The sequence below is a fragment of the Anarhichas minor genome, unplaced genomic scaffold (assembly GCF_050575085.1).
Source record: "Anarhichas minor isolate MPS153535 unplaced genomic scaffold, ASM5057508v1 ptg000045l, whole genome shotgun sequence".
In the NCBI taxonomy this organism is placed as follows: Eukaryota; Metazoa; Chordata; class Actinopteri; order Perciformes; family Anarhichadidae; genus Anarhichas; species Anarhichas minor.
The window spans coordinates 1,386,581-1,405,804 of NW_027466491.1; the positions used below are offsets into that span (position 1 = coordinate 1,386,581).

At 45.7% G+C, this 19,224-nt stretch overlaps 2 protein-coding genes across 3 annotated transcripts; both read right to left on the reverse strand.

Moving 5' to 3' along the window:
- Nucleotides 1–459: 459 nt before the first annotated feature.
- kdm5a (lysine demethylase 5A) lies at nt 460–14,964 on the reverse strand. 2 transcript variants are annotated; one of them, XM_076111492.1, is made up of 30 exons: nt 13,756–14,964; nt 13,034–13,111; nt 12,501–12,623; nt 12,176–12,346; nt 11,064–11,243; nt 10,702–10,780; nt 10,521–10,612; nt 10,235–10,393; nt 10,005–10,124; nt 9,691–9,849; nt 9,243–9,424; nt 8,890–9,052; nt 8,660–8,779; nt 8,374–8,568; nt 7,970–8,151; nt 7,688–7,812; nt 7,441–7,591; nt 7,147–7,267; nt 6,793–6,969; nt 6,514–6,692; nt 6,297–6,435; nt 5,942–6,121; nt 5,282–5,842; nt 5,013–5,171; nt 4,555–4,683; nt 4,310–4,457; nt 3,891–4,111; nt 3,198–3,674; nt 2,007–2,216; nt 1,370–1,509 (listed from the first exon to the last, which is right to left on the reverse strand). In XM_076111492.1, exons 1-29 carry the CDS (start codon nt 13,900–13,902, stop codon nt 2,028–2,030), a joined length of 5,106 nt encoding a protein of 1,701 aa, XP_075967607.1. In that variant the 5' UTR covers nt 13,903–14,964; the 3' UTR covers nt 1,370–1,509; nt 2,007–2,027. The 2 variants fall into 2 exon arrangements, with proteins under 2 accessions (XP_075967606.1, XP_075967607.1); XM_076111491.1 differs by lacking the exon at nt 2,007–2,216 and having other exon boundaries at nt 460–1,509; nt 13,756–14,963.
- Nucleotides 14,965–15,474: 510 nt separating this feature from the next.
- LOC142970967 (aldo-keto reductase family 1 member D1-like) lies at nt 15,475–18,974 on the reverse strand. The gene is made up of 9 exons (XM_076111506.1): nt 18,731–18,974; nt 18,435–18,602; nt 18,211–18,327; nt 18,025–18,102; nt 16,695–16,817; nt 16,301–16,410; nt 15,980–16,145; nt 15,794–15,876; nt 15,475–15,713 (listed from the first exon to the last, which is right to left on the reverse strand). Exons 1-9 carry the CDS (start codon nt 18,821–18,823, stop codon nt 15,671–15,673), a joined length of 981 nt encoding a protein of 326 aa, XP_075967621.1. The 5' UTR covers nt 18,824–18,974; the 3' UTR covers nt 15,475–15,670.
- Between the last annotated feature and the right edge of the window lie 250 nt (nt 18,975–19,224).

Here is a 19,224-nt window from a genome sequence, read left to right on the forward strand (position 1 = left end):
TGCAACACGAAAAAAAAGCACATTCTTTAAGGAAATCGTTATGCCAGAGCTCCACAACACGTCAACACACGTCTCCTCTAATTGAGCCTAACGAGTAACACAGGAAATGTGAAGATGAACTTACAACTTGAAACCAACCTCTCAATGGCACGGCCATAAATCACCGTTGAGCCCTCAGAATTTGACCCAGCAATCGTACTGACACTTCAGCCAGAGACACAAGAGCTAGACTTCTTGCTCGTCTTAAATCTTGACCGATACGTCCGTAACATTGCACTTTTAAATTGTACTTTTGATTTGTTTGCACGATGTGTTGTCCTGTCCTCTCTCCGTTTCTTTTCCAGGACTAAAATAAGAATATATATGACATTCAACAATATGTTCAGAAAGAAGAAAAAAATTTATAAAAACATTCTGACCATAAATTAACACAAAGAAAAAAAACATCACAATCATCAATCATTTGACTAGGAATAGTTTATTAAAGGTGAGAAAACAAAACAAAAAAAGCCACAATCCATTTGCTTAATTGCTTAAAAGTATGTACATTATAAATAATTCCACTACATTACAACCATTTGTGTTTTTCCTAGTCTGGAGTCCTACATATTGAGATGTTACTGACTGAAGGGCCACACAGAGGGCAGAGGGGGAGCGGCTCAGGGCGTCCAGTAAAACACGACCGGGGACACATTTTGTTTATTTGCCCGTTTGCACTGAATACAACAGCTGGAGTAAGTGGGTGTTTGACTGGAATTAAGTGCACCAATGGCGCGTTATTGTCCAGGGGAAGACCAGGAAGTAGCTGGTGGACGCTTCTAGACTTCAAACTGTCGTGTGAGGACTAAGTCTTGCGTGTGTACTAACAACCGTTTCACCAGATCTCGGTGCTTGGAGAGAGAGAACATTTGCTGAAGCCACACGGTGACTGCAGGACTCTCCTCTTTGAGTTCCAGATGTGAGTTCTCTTCTTTTTTGTGCTCTATAATCAAGGTGGTCGCAGAAACACCTCTGTTTTGTCCCTCCTCCTTTCAGATTCATTCACAAAGGGCTATTGTTTTACAGGTTGAAAGGCTGAAACACTAGCCTGGGTACTAGGTCTTGTGTTATGCTCATTGTGTGAGGTACAGTTTTGAAACTCAGTCCTAGGCTGGTTTTGTTTTTGTGTAAGTGCTAACTGCCCTGCTGAGGCTCTTGCTGCTGCTGCTGCTGATGTGAGGCTGCTGGGTTTAGATGAGAGGCGGCGACGACGTGAGACCACGACGCCACGACGGATGGCGACGGCAGACTCTGCACGCTGCACATGGACGTGGACAGCACCACGACGCTCTCCTCCTCCTCCTCCTCCTCCGCCACCTCCTCCACGGTCATCCCTCCGCCTCCTCCGGTGGCCTTCCCGGAGCAGTCCACGCAGATGTAGTCCTCGTTCTCGGCCATTTCGCACGACACGCCCACGCACACCTGGTGGAACCACTCGTCGCAGCCGCCGTCGCACTGCACCCAGTCCACCTGGGGAACGCATGGGCAGACACATGAGGGACACGTGAGGGAAACCAAAAAAAAAGAAAACACGTGGCTGTGGTTTGTCAAGCAAAACACAAAATTCGGGAAGAACAGCCTACTGTAATGTTTAACAGCATGTGTTAAAGATACAAGTCAGTCAGTGTTTGTATTTGATCTAATGTACTGAAAAACAGAGCTGAAACAAAACTGGCAAAACACTGATGGTCTGTAAATGGTCTTGTGTTTTACACACCTCTAAGTCCCGTCAGCAAATTTACTGCATCGTAAAAAACATTGGGCCTCTTGTGCACAATCTATATATATATATATATATATAATCATTTTTCATCTCCTCCTCTGTCTGGTATAGATTTAATAAAGCCACTACTAAATAAGTGGACCTCATTTAAAAACTAAGAGTCACATACTTTTTGATTGTGAGATGGAAACAGATGAGGAAATACTCAATCTCCATCTCGACACACAAACATTAATCATCCCACCTTCGGGTGTAGTCGACCTAGTTAAGAGCGGCGCCATCCTAATTTCATCTCCCAAACTCCACCCACTGAGCTGCGAGTCCACCGGTTCCTCGGCTCCTGATTGGCTGCCCTGTCGGACACACCGGGGTTGGCGACTGGCCACTGGTTAACTCGGTGGACAGTCGCGGTCGGTCGAGGCCGTCTCCGAAAAGAGGACCACATCCGTGTGACCTGTTAATACGTTATGTGTAACTCTCTTTAAGGTGTTCCAGTGCTGTTATCAGCTGTTGATATTCAATAAAGTTCCATGATGCTCATTTTTGAGAAGCGTTTGTTGTTAACTCAGCAAACAAACAGACTTCTGAGGGGTCGGCAACTTCCTGCGATGAAAGTGGTCGAACCAGAATTTACCGCCACGTTACTGCGGAGGGTCAAGAATGGTCTAACTGACGAAACGAACATCATGGTCCTCCAACAGCGTCGCAGAGTTGGAGGCGAGCTACATGTTAACACGGCTTCAAGTCCTAACTTCATTCAGTCAGTCAGTCTGCTTTTGACGGGAGAAGTTTGTACGAAATTTGAAGAAATTCTGTAAAGCCGGTTCTGAGACATCACGTTGATGAGAATGGTACAGACTGAGGGACAACCCGAAAACATAACACTGCGGAGGCATAAAAAAAGAAAAAAGAAAAAAGAAAAATCTGTGACCTGTGAAAATAGAGCAAACTGGTGAAGAAAAAACTAACTACAAAATAGGACATTTGGAGACATCACCTTGCAAACTTGGAAGACCTTTTTAAAAGAACATAATTGGGAGGATTACACAACCATTGATAGAATACTTAGTTGCAGCAGTTCTGGACTCAACAGGACCTCACTGAGTGGACTATTTTACATTGTGACAGTTATCACCCAGATATAGTCCATATTAGTAAATACATAGATTTCAATGAATATTCAAAACATTATTTAAAACATAGAGAACTTAGAGTCTTAAAACGGCGCACGGTCACATGGTCCCCTTTGACCTCTGTTAATTGCTAAACTGTAGCTATCACTCATCTACGATTGTGCCTCTTTCACTGCAACGTGTTGTCAACACAATCTCAAGTACTGAGACTCAGGCTTATATTTGTGGGAAGAAGACATTTATATATCAAATCCCCAACGTTTTAGTCGGAGTATTTTTCAAAAGCAGTGAAGAACGCTCACCTTATCTTTGCAGGGTCGCTGGCAGTTCTTGGCTGCGCACACGGCGTTCTCGTCGTTGGAGTCCTCGGCCCCGGACCAGTCATACTTGGAGGGAATGTCGAGAATCTTCTTCTCCTTCCTCTTCTCCACCCCTTCCCTGATGGACTCTGCCTTGGCCGCAGCCTTCTCCTTTCTCTTCCTCTCCTTCTCCTCCTTGGCTAACCGTTTGGCCAGCTGCTTCATCTCCCGGTTCTTGTCGAGGTTGAGCTTCAGTTTCTTCTTCTTGGGTTTGCCCCCGAGGCCCAGTTCCAGACCGACCCTTTTCAGCTCTTTGGACTTGGCTGGTCTTATTTCGCCCATCGCTGAAACTCCGCCGGCGGCGGCGGCGGCAGCCATCAGCATGTGGTGGTGCTCGGCTCTTTCCAGCTTCCGTTTCCTCTTCTTCTCCGAATCTTTAAGCTTGAGCTTCAGAGGCTTCTCCATCAGAGAGTCGTCAGGCTGCAGGAAAGGAAGGAGAGACTAAATGAGATAGCTATTTCTAATTCTGTACTTTTTTAAACCTAAATTGACCTGCATCTAATCTCAAAACTTCTCATCACAACCAACCAGAGCTATTGATTCAAACCCAAACCCGATGTTTAGTCGCTACGCAGCATTTGCTGTGGGGCCCAGGTGCGCCACCGGGTTACATACAGTAATGGATGACCTCCCTACCTCCATGACTTGCAGGAATCTCTCCTCAGAGGGGGGATGCGTGGCCTGCAGGATCCTCCAGATGTGCTGGGTCTCATCCAGGGACACCTCCAGCAGATCTCCCAGCATCATCAGCTCTTCCAGCTGGGCCTTAGCCTGCGGGGACAGCTCCAGCACCGGCGGCTCCAGGCTGCGAGGTACCAGAGGGGTCTTCCTGGGCTGCTTTCTGGGCGTGCCCATGTCTGAAATGTAAAATATTGTGAGTGTGACATGATGAAGGCCGGCATTTGCTACTAAATCAGAGACACAAACAAAACTGGAATCTCTGAGAGGAGAGTAATTAGATGTGTATTACAAAAGTTGAATCGTTTGTGCAAGAACAGGGGATCATGGGTAGACAGACTTAAAGCAATACAGGTGATCCTAGTCAGTGGCCTCACTTTGCACACAGGACTTGGAGGCTGAGGAGTAAGCGTGTTCGGCGCAGAAGGAAGGCGTGACGACCGGCCACATGTGACTGACCACCTCCTCAGACTTAACAGGAATCTCCTCGTCGCAGAACAGGTAGGGCTTCACCTCGCCTGGGTCCTGCAACAAAACAGACAGCAACAGGGAGGAATTTAAAACAAAAAATAAATCCTGCTCGCTTACAGGCGGCTTGGAGAACACCACTTGCCTCACATACCTTCATGTCGTAACCGTAAGTCTCCCGTATGTCCTCGTCTGAGTCGGTCTCCTCGTCGTCGTAGTCCACGGACTGGCGGGGTGATGCGGCTCTGCTGAAACCTGACTGCTGGAAGGTCTGGATGTGGCCCTGAGGAAGAACAGAAACGTACACACACACACATGATGTCTCTTCTGTTTTGTTGTATTTGATGAGGTACTTAGCCACAAATGTGGACCACCTGTCGTCTGTAACTCCCTGCATTTATTCACATTTGAGAGCCGGTCTTGTGGTCGACTTCATGTTTACACATTAGTGCCCTCTTCTGGTGCATTCTAGTTTTACATACAAAGCCCCAGTGGAAACCACAAGAATTACAGTCCACACCTCAAAACAGCATTCCTAGAGTCTCACTGATGTGCTGGTTTAGAACAGAAATGAGAACAATGTAAAAGCATTTAAGATGGAAAAGAAAGTACCTGCAAGTCCGGGTTGGCGGCAGCCTTCTGCAGCTCTGCATTGATGATCTTCTCAGTTTTCTCTCTCGCCGCCTGCTCCACCATGCGCTGACTCAGCACAGACAGCTTTGCCAGGGCCGAGGACAGCTCCTCCGTGGCCAGAGATTGACGCGCTCGGTCCTGGTGGGACAGTAAGACCGGTGTGAGGATGGCCATTTAGTAGAGTATCAAAAGTAAACCCCGGAAATTCAGTGATCGACATAGAGCAGTACTAATCAGTAATTCCATACCTGCCAGCTCATTGCCCTCTCTGTCAAACACTGCAGGGCTTCTCCTTCCGGAAGACGCAACGGCAGTTTCTGCAGCGAAACCAGCAGCGACAGGATGGTCTCTAATCTCGGCCTCCGAGACCGCTGACACAGCGGACACAGGAATTTGGAGTCTTTGCTATTGCTCTGCCAACCCACGCCCGCCTTCTTCTGGGTTCCCGTCTTAGGCAGGGGCACGCACGCTCCGTGGAACCAGTCCTTACAAAGCTCGCACTGCAACATGAAGCCGCTCGCCGTCTTTCGACACAGGCAGAACTTGACCTCCTCGATGCGGTCGGCCATGGCCATCTTGGCCAAATTGGCAGCGCGGAGAGAGTGGATGGCCTCCACTTCTTTCTGCTCTTTGCCCTTGAAGGCTGCTACGACGGTGGAAGGTTCCCGCACCTCTTCGAGGCTCTCGTCCAGGTCGCTTAGGGCGTCGGGGTCAAAGCCTCCCCTCTCCTTCTCCATGAGCTCCTTGACGCGTTTCCTCTTGCTCTTGCTGTTGCCGTAGACGCCGATGTCCACGCGAGGGCTGAGGACCTAAAAGACGAGGCGCACAGGACAGCAACAAAAATATGAATATGTTTTCATTCCGCCGACAGTAGATAAGGCACACTTGTTTTCCCCCTGGTGGCCCACCTGGAGCAGTGTGTACGTGGAGTTCTTCTTGAGGAAGGTGCGACCGGTCCTCTCCCTCCAGGCTCGTGCTGCGGCCACCTGAGACTCCACCTGGACCAGCGGATCGAGCCGGACAGGGATGGAGCGACCCCTGGCCAGCAGGCTCTCCAGCTGCTCCAGGTAAGCGTAGCTGCTGCCACTCTGTGTGAGGTGGAAACATAGCAGTAGAGAGATTAGAGACATTTCAGCTGACGTCCGTATTCAGAGCAGTGAGACACAGGTTAAGTCTCAATCAAAGATCCTAAAAAAGGGAAACACTGCTTTAGATATGGATTAGAAAGGCTCCTAAATGACGTAGCGTACACATAGACAGTACCTGAATGGCTTCCACCTTAGATGTCCACTCCTTGGCCTTCAGTAGGGCTTCTCTGAGGGCCAAGATATTGGGCAGGTATGCTGGAATGTTCCTAGCTTCCAGCACAATGCTCTCCAAAGTCACCATGCTGTGTCGAGGCCTGGGGTTATTAGAGGACAGATCAGTTAGGAAAGTGCAAACACCGTGTCCGTGTGCATTTGCGTGTGTGAAACCTTACCTGGCCTGCAGGCAGGCGCGGGCCTTGTCCTCCCATCTCTCGGAGACAGTGAGGATCTCCTGCAGCTCGGCCATGGCCTTCTCCACGGCGTGGTGGGGAGCCAGGCCCACCCCAGAGTCGATCAACCTCTTCATCAGCTCCAGGGTGACGCGGTGAGGCTCGGCCAGGGTGACGCGGACCTATGAAATGAAGAGGACAGCGCCGTGTTTACATGAGGCCACAAATTACAACAACTAGGCCAAAACCGCACAAGATCCGAACGGTGTCGCGATAGCCCACCTCGTCAAGCCAGCGGGCCTGCTGGAGCTCCTGTTTCAGTCGGGGCAGCTCTGGCAGCTCTACATCCAGGCCACTGCCCAGGTCCAACAGCGCCTGCAGCTTGGAGGAATCGGGCATCTCGTCTGACAGGGCCACCTGGGCTCGCTCGTGGAAGTCCTCCACATTCTCCAGTAACTCCTGGAGACACGAGAGGTGACAGACACATTGTGAGTAAAGGAAAAGAAGGTAGTATTAATAGTTATTCAATAGTATTGATGGTGAAATAAGGGTGTTTATAAAACTAATCAAGGTGTGAACTGTATTTCATTGATAACTGAGTGCCTGAGCCGGCACATAGGTATTGAGGCGAGTCACCTTGACTTGTCTGGCCTGGCTGATGATGCAGGGCAGCCTGTAGAGCTGATCCACAAAGGCCTTGAGCTCATCCACTGTCAGTTTGGTACGGTTACGACTGCTCTCGGACCGTAGACGGGTGCTGCAGACATACATGGAAAAACATTGACGGTTTAGTTCACCTTTGAACCCGAGCAGATACGGTATTGATTTGCAAATGGTAAAAAAACAAAAACGTCCGTTCATGCTGGGTTATCAGTAAATTGCCTTTCTGTTGGATGACATTAAGGCCCCTGTGTATCCATGTCCACTGACCTGTGCCGTTGTTTGCGGCTGAGCAGCAGCTGAGCTACAGAGGAGCATGTCTCCGCCTCTTTGACCATCTCCCTCAGGCGTCGGAACAAAACTTTCTCAGGATACTTTCTGTCCTCCGCGTCCTCCAGCAAAACCTTGAGCTCAATAAGATCTATGAGAGACACGGGAAGAAGAAAAATAAATCACGTAATGGCACAAAGAGATGTGCAACATGTACATATCTTGTGGCGGTATTTAAGTTTGAAACCTTTCTTGTTTTTCTGGTCGGCAGCCAAGGCCTCCGTGACCCTCTTTGCCCAGGTGTCATAAGACTGAGCCCGTGTCTTGACCCCATACAGCATGGACGGAAACTCCTCCAGATCGTAGCGATACCTGAAATATATCATGCAGATATGTACTTGAGAATGTGGTGTATGTGGGTCAAGTGAATGTTCGAGGCCAAAACAAATTGGATTCCTCGACAGTGTGCTGCTCGTGTACATTGTTAAGACATCGTTTGTACCGTACCAAAACCCAAAAGATCTCTTACCGAAGACACTTGTTGCCGAGGGGGCAGTCGCAGAGATCTGCTGCATGGTTGAGGCAGACCAGTCGGTCGGGGCTGCAGGAGCAGGTCAGTGCAGACAGGAAACAGGTCGTCTTGCACTTGTGACACTGGCGCTCATCGTCGGGTAAAAGCTCAAAGACCTCCTGCTCCGACGACAGTACCCCCTGTAGATGAGGAGAGCATGGATGACGCCAACTCTAAACATACTGCGATGATAAAAAACTTGCCGTTTGAAGGGGACACAGAGAAGGCGCTAGTCGAGGCTATTAACGGCTATATTAAACTGCAGGTGAGGCACAGGTTCAAAGCCAGATAACTGCCAATCACCCAGAACTTCTACAGGCATAAACTGAGCAACAACAAAAAAGAAAGACGAAGACATTTACCTTTTCTTGGACAGCCTGTCTGAGTTTTGTCTCCTCTTCCATCATTTCTCCCATTTCCTTGAAGACGGCCGCAGCCAGCTCCACGTCAAGACTCTCTGGATCAGCGGCCATCTTGCACAGCAGCTCCTCGTGGGAGAAGACGCAGTAGCGGCGGAGGCGTCGGTAATGGGCCACAGACTGACGACCCATCGGTAACTAAGGAAGGGAATGTGTGAAAGATGAATATGCACATTCAACATAAAAAATTGTTTTAATAAAATGGAAGAAGTATTTGCTGTTCCCTCACCCAGTCAGCGGTGCAGAAGTTCACGGCCTCTGCGAAGTTGTAACCCTGGTTGAAGCCGCTGTGATAGGCCCTGGGGAAGGTCACCACAAACTCCCCCGCGCACTGATTGGTCCTGTACACCTGAGGGAGGAAAGATGCACATATGTGTCACTAACAACCAACATGAATCCCAACGACCAATATCTAAATCAGATCCAACCCCACAAAACATCACGGCTCAGACTACATACTGGGACACCGTGCTCCATGAGGACATTGGGATTCATGATGGTGACCAGCTGATGGAGGAGGTCAGGCTGGGAGTCAAACAGCTCTGGAGCCAACTTCTTCATCACGGCCTCCAGCTTCTCTGCTGCTGAGGCCGGCACTCCGTACCAAGTCTTCGGCTCACCCCTGGAGAACAGAGGAATGCATTAACATTAAAGATATTTCTCTAATGCTCTTTTCCAAAGAGACACACAAGTGGAACAGAATAAGATTAGCTTCTGTGAACATGAATAATTCAAGATTTTTACTTTTTCAAATGTCAGTATTTCTTTGTTTTTAATAGTGTACTTCTTCACACGTGTCAGAATTGTCTCACCAGTGCAGGAAGTTGATGGAGTAACTCCAGTGGTCCTCGATGTGCCAGCAGAATGAGGAGAAACACATGCCCACATAGAGCCAGGGCACCTTCATACCCGAGATGTCCACATTGATGTGGGTGAGCACGGACTGCTCCAGCACTGGCATGTTATTCAGGTTCCAGCCTGAGTTGGCGTACTCCTAACAGGAGAAGAAACAAAGTGCTTTCTTTCACTTCAGGGCAGATGTCATGGTTTCACTTAATGTAACATTAAGTAAAAAAAAAAGGAAAAAAGCTTTAAGGGGATCTGTGAGATGGAAGTCTGATGAATAAATGACCCAGGCAATGCCTTTAGGACCCAGGGGAATCCCCATCAAAAAAGTACTTTGCTGGTTATTAACCTCTGATAGAAAGTTTAAGAACACTTGGAAGAGTTTATGGAGATATAACGTAACAATCTTCTCACCTCCTCATCTCCCAGCAGCCTTCTTTTACCGTCCCTGACAGGAAAGCCGCTGCCCACTTCCTTGGAGCTGATGTCAGCGCCGTACTCCACGATGACATCCTCCTCGATGCTGCTGACCAGGCGCCAGAACTCCTTCTCCACCAACTCCGTGGGGACCATCTGGAGGAACAAGGGCGGAAATAATGAAATTCCCTGCTGTGAGCAATAACATTAAACCTCTAATTGTTAACGCAGAACGTGTGACAGCCAGACGACAGAAGGACAGCGACGTAACGGCACACCTACTCTTAGCTCGCCGAGTGGATTTTACATACGTGAACGGGCATGTTGAAGTAGTCAGACTTGAAGTGGTCGGCCATTTCTCCGAAGCTCTGCAGACTGTATTCCCTCACTGCCTGCTCGAAGCCAAATGCCTCCCTGGGTTTACTGCACTCCTGTGAGGGAAGATTCATTATAATAGAAATTTACATCATGTGCATTATGCATATACGAGGGTTGAATATGTAATTCATTTTTGATTGGCCAGACAGCGCTCACGACTCACCTCAGCAACACACTTAGGGCAGCGCCAGTCCCCCTTGGGGACGTCCTGTAGCGGCGGGATGAGGCAGAAGGTGTGGTAGCTGTCGTCACAGCCATCGCACAGCAGGAGCCGGTCCTCCTCATCGCCCCGGCCGCACACCAGGCAAAGGTAGAGGTCGATCTGGGGGGGGGGGGGGGGGGGGGGGGGGGGGGGGGGAATCACCACAGAACGTACAGAGGTGGTCACGTCGAGAGGTTCCTCACAGATATAATAAACATCAACCACCAGGAAATGAACTGGTACTCACAAAGTTGACCTCCAGGGTCTCCTTGCGTGGTCTCATTTTAATGGCGAAGGCCTGGGCTTTGAGGTGACGCTGCTTCTTGTTGAATCCGTCATCTAAAAAGGGGGAAAGCGGCGGCGTGACGATAGAAACACTCGGTGTCAGCCGTGTGTAAAAACACGAGTCAACCAAAAATGATACTTACCAGCTGATACAATCTCCAAGCCAACCATCTTGGGATTTGTACCAAAGATCTTTAGGCCTTTTGGCTCCTTGTTTTCCCTCTGGAGAAACACAACAAAAGCAGACGGTGAAACAAAGTGATCGTGCTAAAAGGTCAAATGTCAAGACGGCCTCTGGGGAGCAAGCCTGCACAGCTGAGAAAGGGATGCTTAAAATCAAGGGACTGAATGTTAAAGGAATAAATAACACTCTATGTTAATGATATCTAACCAAAAATGTAATTACAAATAACTAACAGCTTATTACACTTTTGAGATCAGTTTGGCAAAACGTTTATGTGGTGTGTGTATATATATATTACAAAAGTATTTCCCCCCAGTTTACCTCAGACTTAAGGCGCCTGGAGCGTCTCTCAGGCAGAAGCCGCTCTTTAGTCTGCATCCCATCTCCCTCGCCATCTTTTTCCTCCTCCTCATCTAGCTCATCTTCCTCCTCTGCGTCCTCACCGACTCCCTCATCCACCTCTTCTTCATCGTCTCCTTCCTCGTATAGTCGCTGGATGCCCTGGTTGGAGAAAGGAGCGGAGTGAAAACAAGTTGGGTTTTCGAAAGCATTTTTTTAAAAATCGGTCCTTGGAAGGTTTTGTGACATTATGTGTGTGATTTGGTGCCATAGTATAAAACAATTCCATCCATCCATCCATCCATTTTCCTCCGCTTATCCGGGGTCAGGTCGTGGTGGCAGCAGGCCAAGCAGGCTGACCCAGACCTCCCTCTCACCGGCAACATGTTCCAGCTCATTCTGGGGGATCCCGAGGCGTTCCCAGGCCAGCTGGGAGATGTAATCCCTCCAGCGTGTTCTGGGTCTTCCCCAGGGTCTCTTCCCAGTTGGACGTGCCTGGAAAACCTCCAGTGGGAGGCGTCCAGGAGGCATCCTAATTAGATGCCCGAACCACCTCAGCTGACTCCTTTCGACGCGAAGGAGTAGCGGCTCGACTCCAAGCTCCCTCCTGATGACCGAGCTCCTTACCCTCTCTCTAAGGCTGAGCCCGGCCACCCTACGGAGGAAGCTCATTTCGGCCGCTTGTAGCCGCGACCTTGTCCTTTCGGTCACGACCCAGAGTTCGTGACCATAGGTGAGGGTAGGAACGTAGACCGAGTGGTAAATTGAGAGCTTTGCCTTCCGGCTCAGCTCCCTCTTCACCAAGACGGTCCGGTGCAGCGCCTGCTTTACTGCTGCAGCCGCACCGATCCGCCTGTCGATCTCCCGCTCCATCTTACACTCACTCGTGAACAAGACCCCGAGATACTTAAACTCCTTCGCTTGAGGTAGGCACTCCGTCCCCACCTGGAGGGAGCAATCCACCGATAAAACAATTCTAGACTGAATATTCAGAGGGACACTGAGCCCAAAAAAAAAGTGCTCAATAAAAATAAAACAAGGGAATATAATCCCCCACACAGACTGTTAGCTTCTGTTAAATGAGCAGCACTCACAGTCAGCGTGGCCCCAGACTGGAAGAGTTCATATGGGTAGAGGATCCTCTCATAGTGGGAGCGCAGCAGTGAGCCGGTGCCTTTCCCCGCTGGGAAGCCCATCCTGCCGGCCACCTTGGACCACCTCTTCTCCTTACACGCAGTCTCAAAACCGCCCTCTGAGGACACGATCTGAAAACACACAGGTGTCCAGGTGAGCATTTTTACTAACGTTAAGGACGAAAGCAACACTTAGATTAACAGCCAAGTGCAAAACGAAAAGTTAAAGGACACAGGAAACGGGCTAAAAAAAGAAGAAAAGGAAAAGAAATTGATCTAATTTTACCTTGCTGAGCTGATAGAGGTCCAGCACTTTTCTCTCCACGTGAGGAAATCGGGTCTTGGATCCTTGCAGCTCCCAGAACTTTGCGATTTGATCCAGAAAGTTGAGCTTAACCCGAGTGAGGGCCTGGACAGACAGGAGAGAGAGCACAGAGGACTCTAAATGCAGCCCAATGTTCTGCTCTCACGAACAGTGGACACCTCGGGCACAATGACATTTGAATGGCTGCACACGGATACACGACCATACCGTGAAAACCTGTCCTGCTGCTCTTGCACTACACTCTTCATATGTTAAATAACATATTTACATATTAAAAAGGAATAGAAGGCTTGAAAAAAAAAACACACGTCACAACAGTTGCAAGACAGAAGACACTGTAGGTGGAGTCTGCGTAGTTCTATCCAAGGTGTACGTAGCATAATGAGTTAAAATAATACCAAACACATGTCGTTCTGAATGTTATTCATGAAGCAGCGCTGGGCGACATGCCTTCACTCAAGTATTATTGTGATGTAACTTCTTAGCAAACTCACCTCAAGCTCATTCAGTCTTTGTACTCGAGGAGTGAAGTGGAAGTTGCGTACATCACAGGCAAAGGGAGGCTGCCAGTCCTGATAGACAAGAAAATAAGAGAACTCATCCTCAATCAATGAGGAAACGACACAGTAATCACAGTCAAAGTGCAGTTTTCAGCCTGTTTTTACAGGAACACATCTGCAGAAATAATGACCACTCAAAGCTATTATTTTCTATGTGTAATCACGTCTGTCCTGAAAGAGTATCGAAGACACACCGTAAGATTTAAAAAGGTCCTAAAAAATGTAAATGCACTCGAGTGATTGCTCGTGATTAGATATAACTACAGTATAAATGTTGGTTTATATTGTGACAGGAGCCACGGGCCCGCATGTAGCCCAATGTCGCATCTTCGCAGCGAACAATAACAATCACTGTGCTGTAACTTAAGCTAGCGATGAAGAAAACAAAAACAAAGGAATTGTGACCGAAATCTGTTTAATCTATTTCGCCTGTACAAAACTTTTCTGGATGATACAGAAAAAAACAAAGTTTACCGAAGTACCAAATGTGTGCTGTTAAATAAATTAATCCGTATTTGACCTCTAATGGGAACTATTAACGTCGCTGCCTATCGCACAATCCACGCAGGCCCTGCTCTATCTACGCAGGAGCACTACAGGCAAACCATCGAAGACTTTGGTTCCATGTTTGTTTCAAAAATAAGATGAGACTTTACCTCAGGGGGTCGGATCTTGCAGATGCCCGTTTTCTCCGCAATGGGTCGGATCTTGTTGATGTATCCTAAAGGATCCGAGAAATCCTCCCAACTCGGCTCAAAAACCGGGCATTCTGGAGGGGGGACGAACTCAGCAAATGCCGACATGTTGGTGTGGTGCCAGTGAAACACACTTTAAAAAAAAAAAAATAGTTTTTGATAAAATGCACCCAGTTGAGCTCAACAGTCCATGATTATTTCCAATAATTTTCGTCTTGGGGAACTTCCTCCGTGTCCATCGTGATCCTTCAAATATCTCGAATAACTATTTACTTCAATGACATGGCATCCCAGTCGCGAGTCATAATCTGGTTCGAATGTGATTGCATAAATAAAACAACAGAGCTGCTAATGATCAATGTCTTGCCATCATCCGTAAACAGCGGGCCGGGGACAAGCCAGGCCAGGGTTAGGGTTGTCTTCACCACCACTCCCCTACCTGTGACGGAGGGCAGGGTTAGTCAGAAACGCCATCGTTCCGCAAACGACAACTCTACAAAATCAGGACTTGGGCCAGGGGCGATCACAGGATTCTCAAATAAGCATTGGAAATAAAAACACCCCGGCTCTGTCGGTAGAATGCTGGCTACGATATTACGTTACGCAAGCTAGCATTCCTACGTCTGTGTACCTGTGTAATGCATGGTTTCTTCGTGATGATGCATTCCCAACAAAGTTATCCACGGTTGGATTAGTCCCGTGGTTAGCTGGTAGTGTTTATTAGCTAAAGTAATCACACTCGCTCTCCGGGCTTAACGTCCACTTCTTTGAGCATCTGGTAGCTAGAACCAGCCGAGCTGGACCACAACAAGGAGGAGTCTAAGTAGCAAGCGTACATTGTTTACTGATGCCTTCTGTCCGTGCGACAACCCTCATTCATTGAAGCCTTTGAGGCAATGAAAAACTAGCATACAGCTAGCTAATTTGGCTAAAATCAGCTTAGCTGCCGCTGCTCATTGCGCAGCTAACATTGACGTTAGCTGAGAAAGTCCGCTGGGCAGGACAGTCTGCCAGGGCTTCAGTAGGTTAATCGGAATCACATAGAAAAAAGGCTATAATCCTTTTGCTTTGTTCTGCCGGGTGTTTCTTTCCGTATAATATAACGTCGTCTATGGGTGTTGTATCCGCATTAGCCAACGTGCTAGCTACAGGTAGCAAGGTTGGATAGCTATTATGGTGCCTTCAACAACACTCGGAAACTTTTTACTACTTCCGAGTTCGCAGGTTGAATAAAAGGCAGTGTAAACAATGGCATTCTGTTCATAATCAAGGACACACCTGGTCGCATTACTTGTTACAAGCTTACATGGTACGGCTACTATCTAGATGTCAGACATTGAGCAACTGTTTACCTTTTTAAAAATATGTTGACAGCCCTTTGTACCACTTTACCAGACACTTCAATGGGCATAACTGGAATATTTCCTACGGCACCTGAAGGCAGCATTATTTTTATAGGGGATCTCTTTTCGCAGTAACGACGGGAAAAAAGTATGTTACATTACAGCCGAATACGTGATCTAACTTACTATTTAATGCTCAATCTAAAATGTCACATTCATAAACAGCCGTTGTTGCAACAATACAACAACAATGAGCGATTGCGGTTTCTTGAACAGCGTACAAACGGCAGGAGCCATCCTCCACTTCCGTCTTTAAATCAGTCACAAAGGCTTGCAATGAAAATAGAAAACAATATGGTCTTTATTTATTAAAATCGCTTTCATCATTGAAGTAAATCATACATCAAAATATTTCATGAAATATACGATCAAAATTATTTTAAATTAAATACACAGAATTTAAAAGCATGCAACAAAATTAACAAACCAGCTTATTTGATCAAATTTAATTGAAGTCTTGACATCTATGGTATCTAGTAGTCATCGTGAAATGGATACTCTGGGTGATCAGACCACCTGTTGAGTCAATAAAAGATAAATACTATGCATTTGTTTATTACAGGAACAGAAACATAACTCACAGTATGCATACTCACATGAGAAGCTCCACAAAACGAATATTCTTGTTCAATCCCTCAATTGCCTTCATCTCAGCATCAGAAAGAGAGAAGTCGAATATCTGCAGTGTTAACAACAACACATTTGATACATTTCCTGTTTTTCTAGAGGATCAGGCTCTCCCTCTCTGAATGCTTATCTAAACTGGTGCAAGACAAACAAACCTGAAAGTTGTCCTCAATGCGAGCAGGGTTGAAGCTCTTTGGGATGACTACCACTCCTCGCTGCACATTGAACCTCAACGCCACCTGGGCTGTGTTCTTGTTATGCTCTTTAGCAATCGATGTCAGTAGCTCGTCTTCCAACAATGGGGGGCATTTTAGGTTTACCCTGTTGAAACGATTGGCATTTTATGATGATGCAAATAACATTTTCATTAAATGCTACCTTTGTAAGTTCATGATCATATGGTCATATCCTTGAACCCACTGACTTTTATAAGTTACACATTAACTGAATGTGATAAGTGCATTTCTCTCCCATACCACGATGCATCTCTAGATGTCCCCAACGGGCTGTATCCCACAATGACAATATCCTTCTGCTGGCAGTACTCAAGCAACTTTGGCTGAGTGAAATAGGGATGGCATTCAACCTGTATTAAAAAAAAAAAGGGAAAAAACACAAATAGTTTTTGTCAGTTGCTGAAGAAAGACTAAATTCTTCATGTGAGTCGTAGTCAGTGTTTATTTGCCAAGCAAGTCTTCTTAGGACGTAGCTACAGTTTTATATTCTATTTGTTTAGCATAATAATAAGTCACCGACTTCGGGCATTTTCTTGTGTTTGTCTGAGGTTTCTTTTCTTTCTTTAATCCAAAATTGAATATATTTATTTGCCTCATCTCCAGAACATAGCATGCTATTATCCGGTCTCTCTACCTGGTTTGACACAGGCTTGTGTTTCAGCCCAGGTTTGTTTAGGATCAGCTCCAGTTGTCTCTTGTTAAAGTTGGATACTCCGAGAGACTTTATCAGCCCAGCATCTTTGCAAGCCTCTAAAGCCTGTCCACAACATAACAAAAAGAGCATAGTCATAAAGCAACAAATTAGACTTTGAACAGAAATGTTTTATGGGCACACAACACAGGAAAGTGACCGTCAGCACATCTCTATTCTCTTTATTGACCTCAGGAGTCTGTGGTTGTGAATAAATGGATTTGTAGACTTGAGCCGAGACAAAAGGCAGAGATTTTCATTTTTTTATTATCAAATTATAGTCAGTTTTCTCCTTAACCCATAAGAACCCAAACCAGTTTTTCCTTAAATGAAAATTATAGGGGATATAACACAGAATAAATGAACCACATGGAAAGCGTTTTTGAAAATATTTTCTCAATACTACCCCCTAGACTAGAGGCAAATATCTGAAATGTTACATATATGTCACAATGGCGTTTAGTGTAAATGTATTCCTCATTTGAAAATCAATTAACATGGCTTTTGATTGGCAAAAAATCTTTTTCAGATTTTTTTTTAAAAGACAAAAATGTCTCCTTGGATGATCTTCAGTGCATCCTGAAATGAAAGTGCATCGTTCATTCTAATCCTTACTGCAAAATAATTCTGAAATTACTTTTAACTAGGACCAAAATAGGATCGTTAAATATAGTTTGTTTGTGTGTTTTATTTACTGATATGCAAAAATTCTTCACTAATAATTTTATCAATTTGACAATATTTTGTATTTATATAAATGTCTTTTGAATTCAAGAACAGAACATGTTTTAATTAAAAATGAGTGAATCAGCTAAATCAATTGAGCAACTCATTCATAATTTTTTTTATTGTGACAAATACATCACATTGGTTTTTCTGAGACAATTATAAATTTAAAAGCCTGATGTGACCTATATCTTTCACAAAAATATTTTGATAACTTTTTAAGATATAAATTTGTTTGTGAAATATGGTTACAACGGTTTAGATGTAATGTAAGACATCAAAGCAGCATTGTTAAATGTGTTGAGATTTACCTTTAGCACAAAAACAAGCTTTATGAAATTAGCTAGTTCTGCCAAATGTGCTGACCAGCCAGGCTGCTATTTTGGAAGTGATGTCATTGGTACGCAAATCATCATTTAACCTCAGCAGGATGTTCAGTTTGTCACTTCGGGACTTCAAGAGTTAAAATCGAGGATAAAACCGAATGAGGAACTTGGATATTTAAAGTGACTACTGTGGGTTCTTATGAATTTCAAACAAGTCTCACCTCCCACGTTGCACAGAGATCTGTCTCGTGATAAATGAACTTCCCATTCTCATCTTTGGGGTAAAATGTATCTCCCGGCTTCAGAAAATAAAAATATTCAGTGAGGAGAAATGATTTGGACTATAATTTACAGCAATGAGTATCAATAAAATGTAATAAAGAAGAATAAATTACATACACACATACCTTAAAGGCTGTGGGCATCTCTACAATGTAGAGGTCGACATAATCCAGCTGTAATGTCTTCAAAGTTTTCTCCAAAGCAGGTAGAACCAATTCTGGGGAATGGAATGTGTTCCACAACTGCATAATCAGTGCAGACCGAAAATGTATTAGTTGTTGTAAACGTGTTGCAGGCAAAAGCTACACTTTTCAGACGCTTGCACAAAAAAAAGCAAACTTTTGCAAACCTTCCCACAGTAGAAGATGTCCTCTCTCTTCACAGTTCCATCTGCAATTTTGTCCCTTATAGCTTGTCCCACCTCATGTTCATTGAAATACACCAAAGCCCCATCAAGGTGTCTGTACCCTATGTCAATTGCCAATTTGACTGATTCGTATGCAGTTCCTTTAGGGGTCTATCAACAACAACAAAAAATCTCATGAGTGAATAATATCTTAGAATATCATTCAGATTGAAAAGTGATTTTGATATTGTGACTTACATGCAAGTTATTAAGTAATCTGGTTAAATAATGTGTCTTACCGTGCGGGGATCCCCGTAAGTTCCGAGTCCAATTAAAGGTATGCTGTTTCCGTTACTCAGAGGAATGGAGTGACTCACAGCTGTCAAGTCCATGCTCTTCAAAGTGTGAGTCGTCTAGGGCAAACTTCCCCAGTGCTGCTATTTGTATGTTAATTCAAACAGCTGCGATTAAATATGCCAAATTGCACACATTGACGCAGTTTATGTGACCTGTTTTGCTGCTCTTTGGCCACAGCAAAGACTCCTCCCAAATACAAAGAGCATTCTCCCTTTAGGATCCTCCCACCTTAACTGGCAAATGACTGAGAGAGTGATACAAACATAATATCTAACAGATAAACCATAAGGCATTCACACGTACAACGAGGTTTAAGAGTTACTATTTAAAATATAAACGTTAAATGGGGCTCAATATTTTTACACCACTGGTTCAAAATGTCAAACTTCAAGTTGCCTGCCCATAGAATGTAGTTTGGCCCCAACCGGGCACTGTA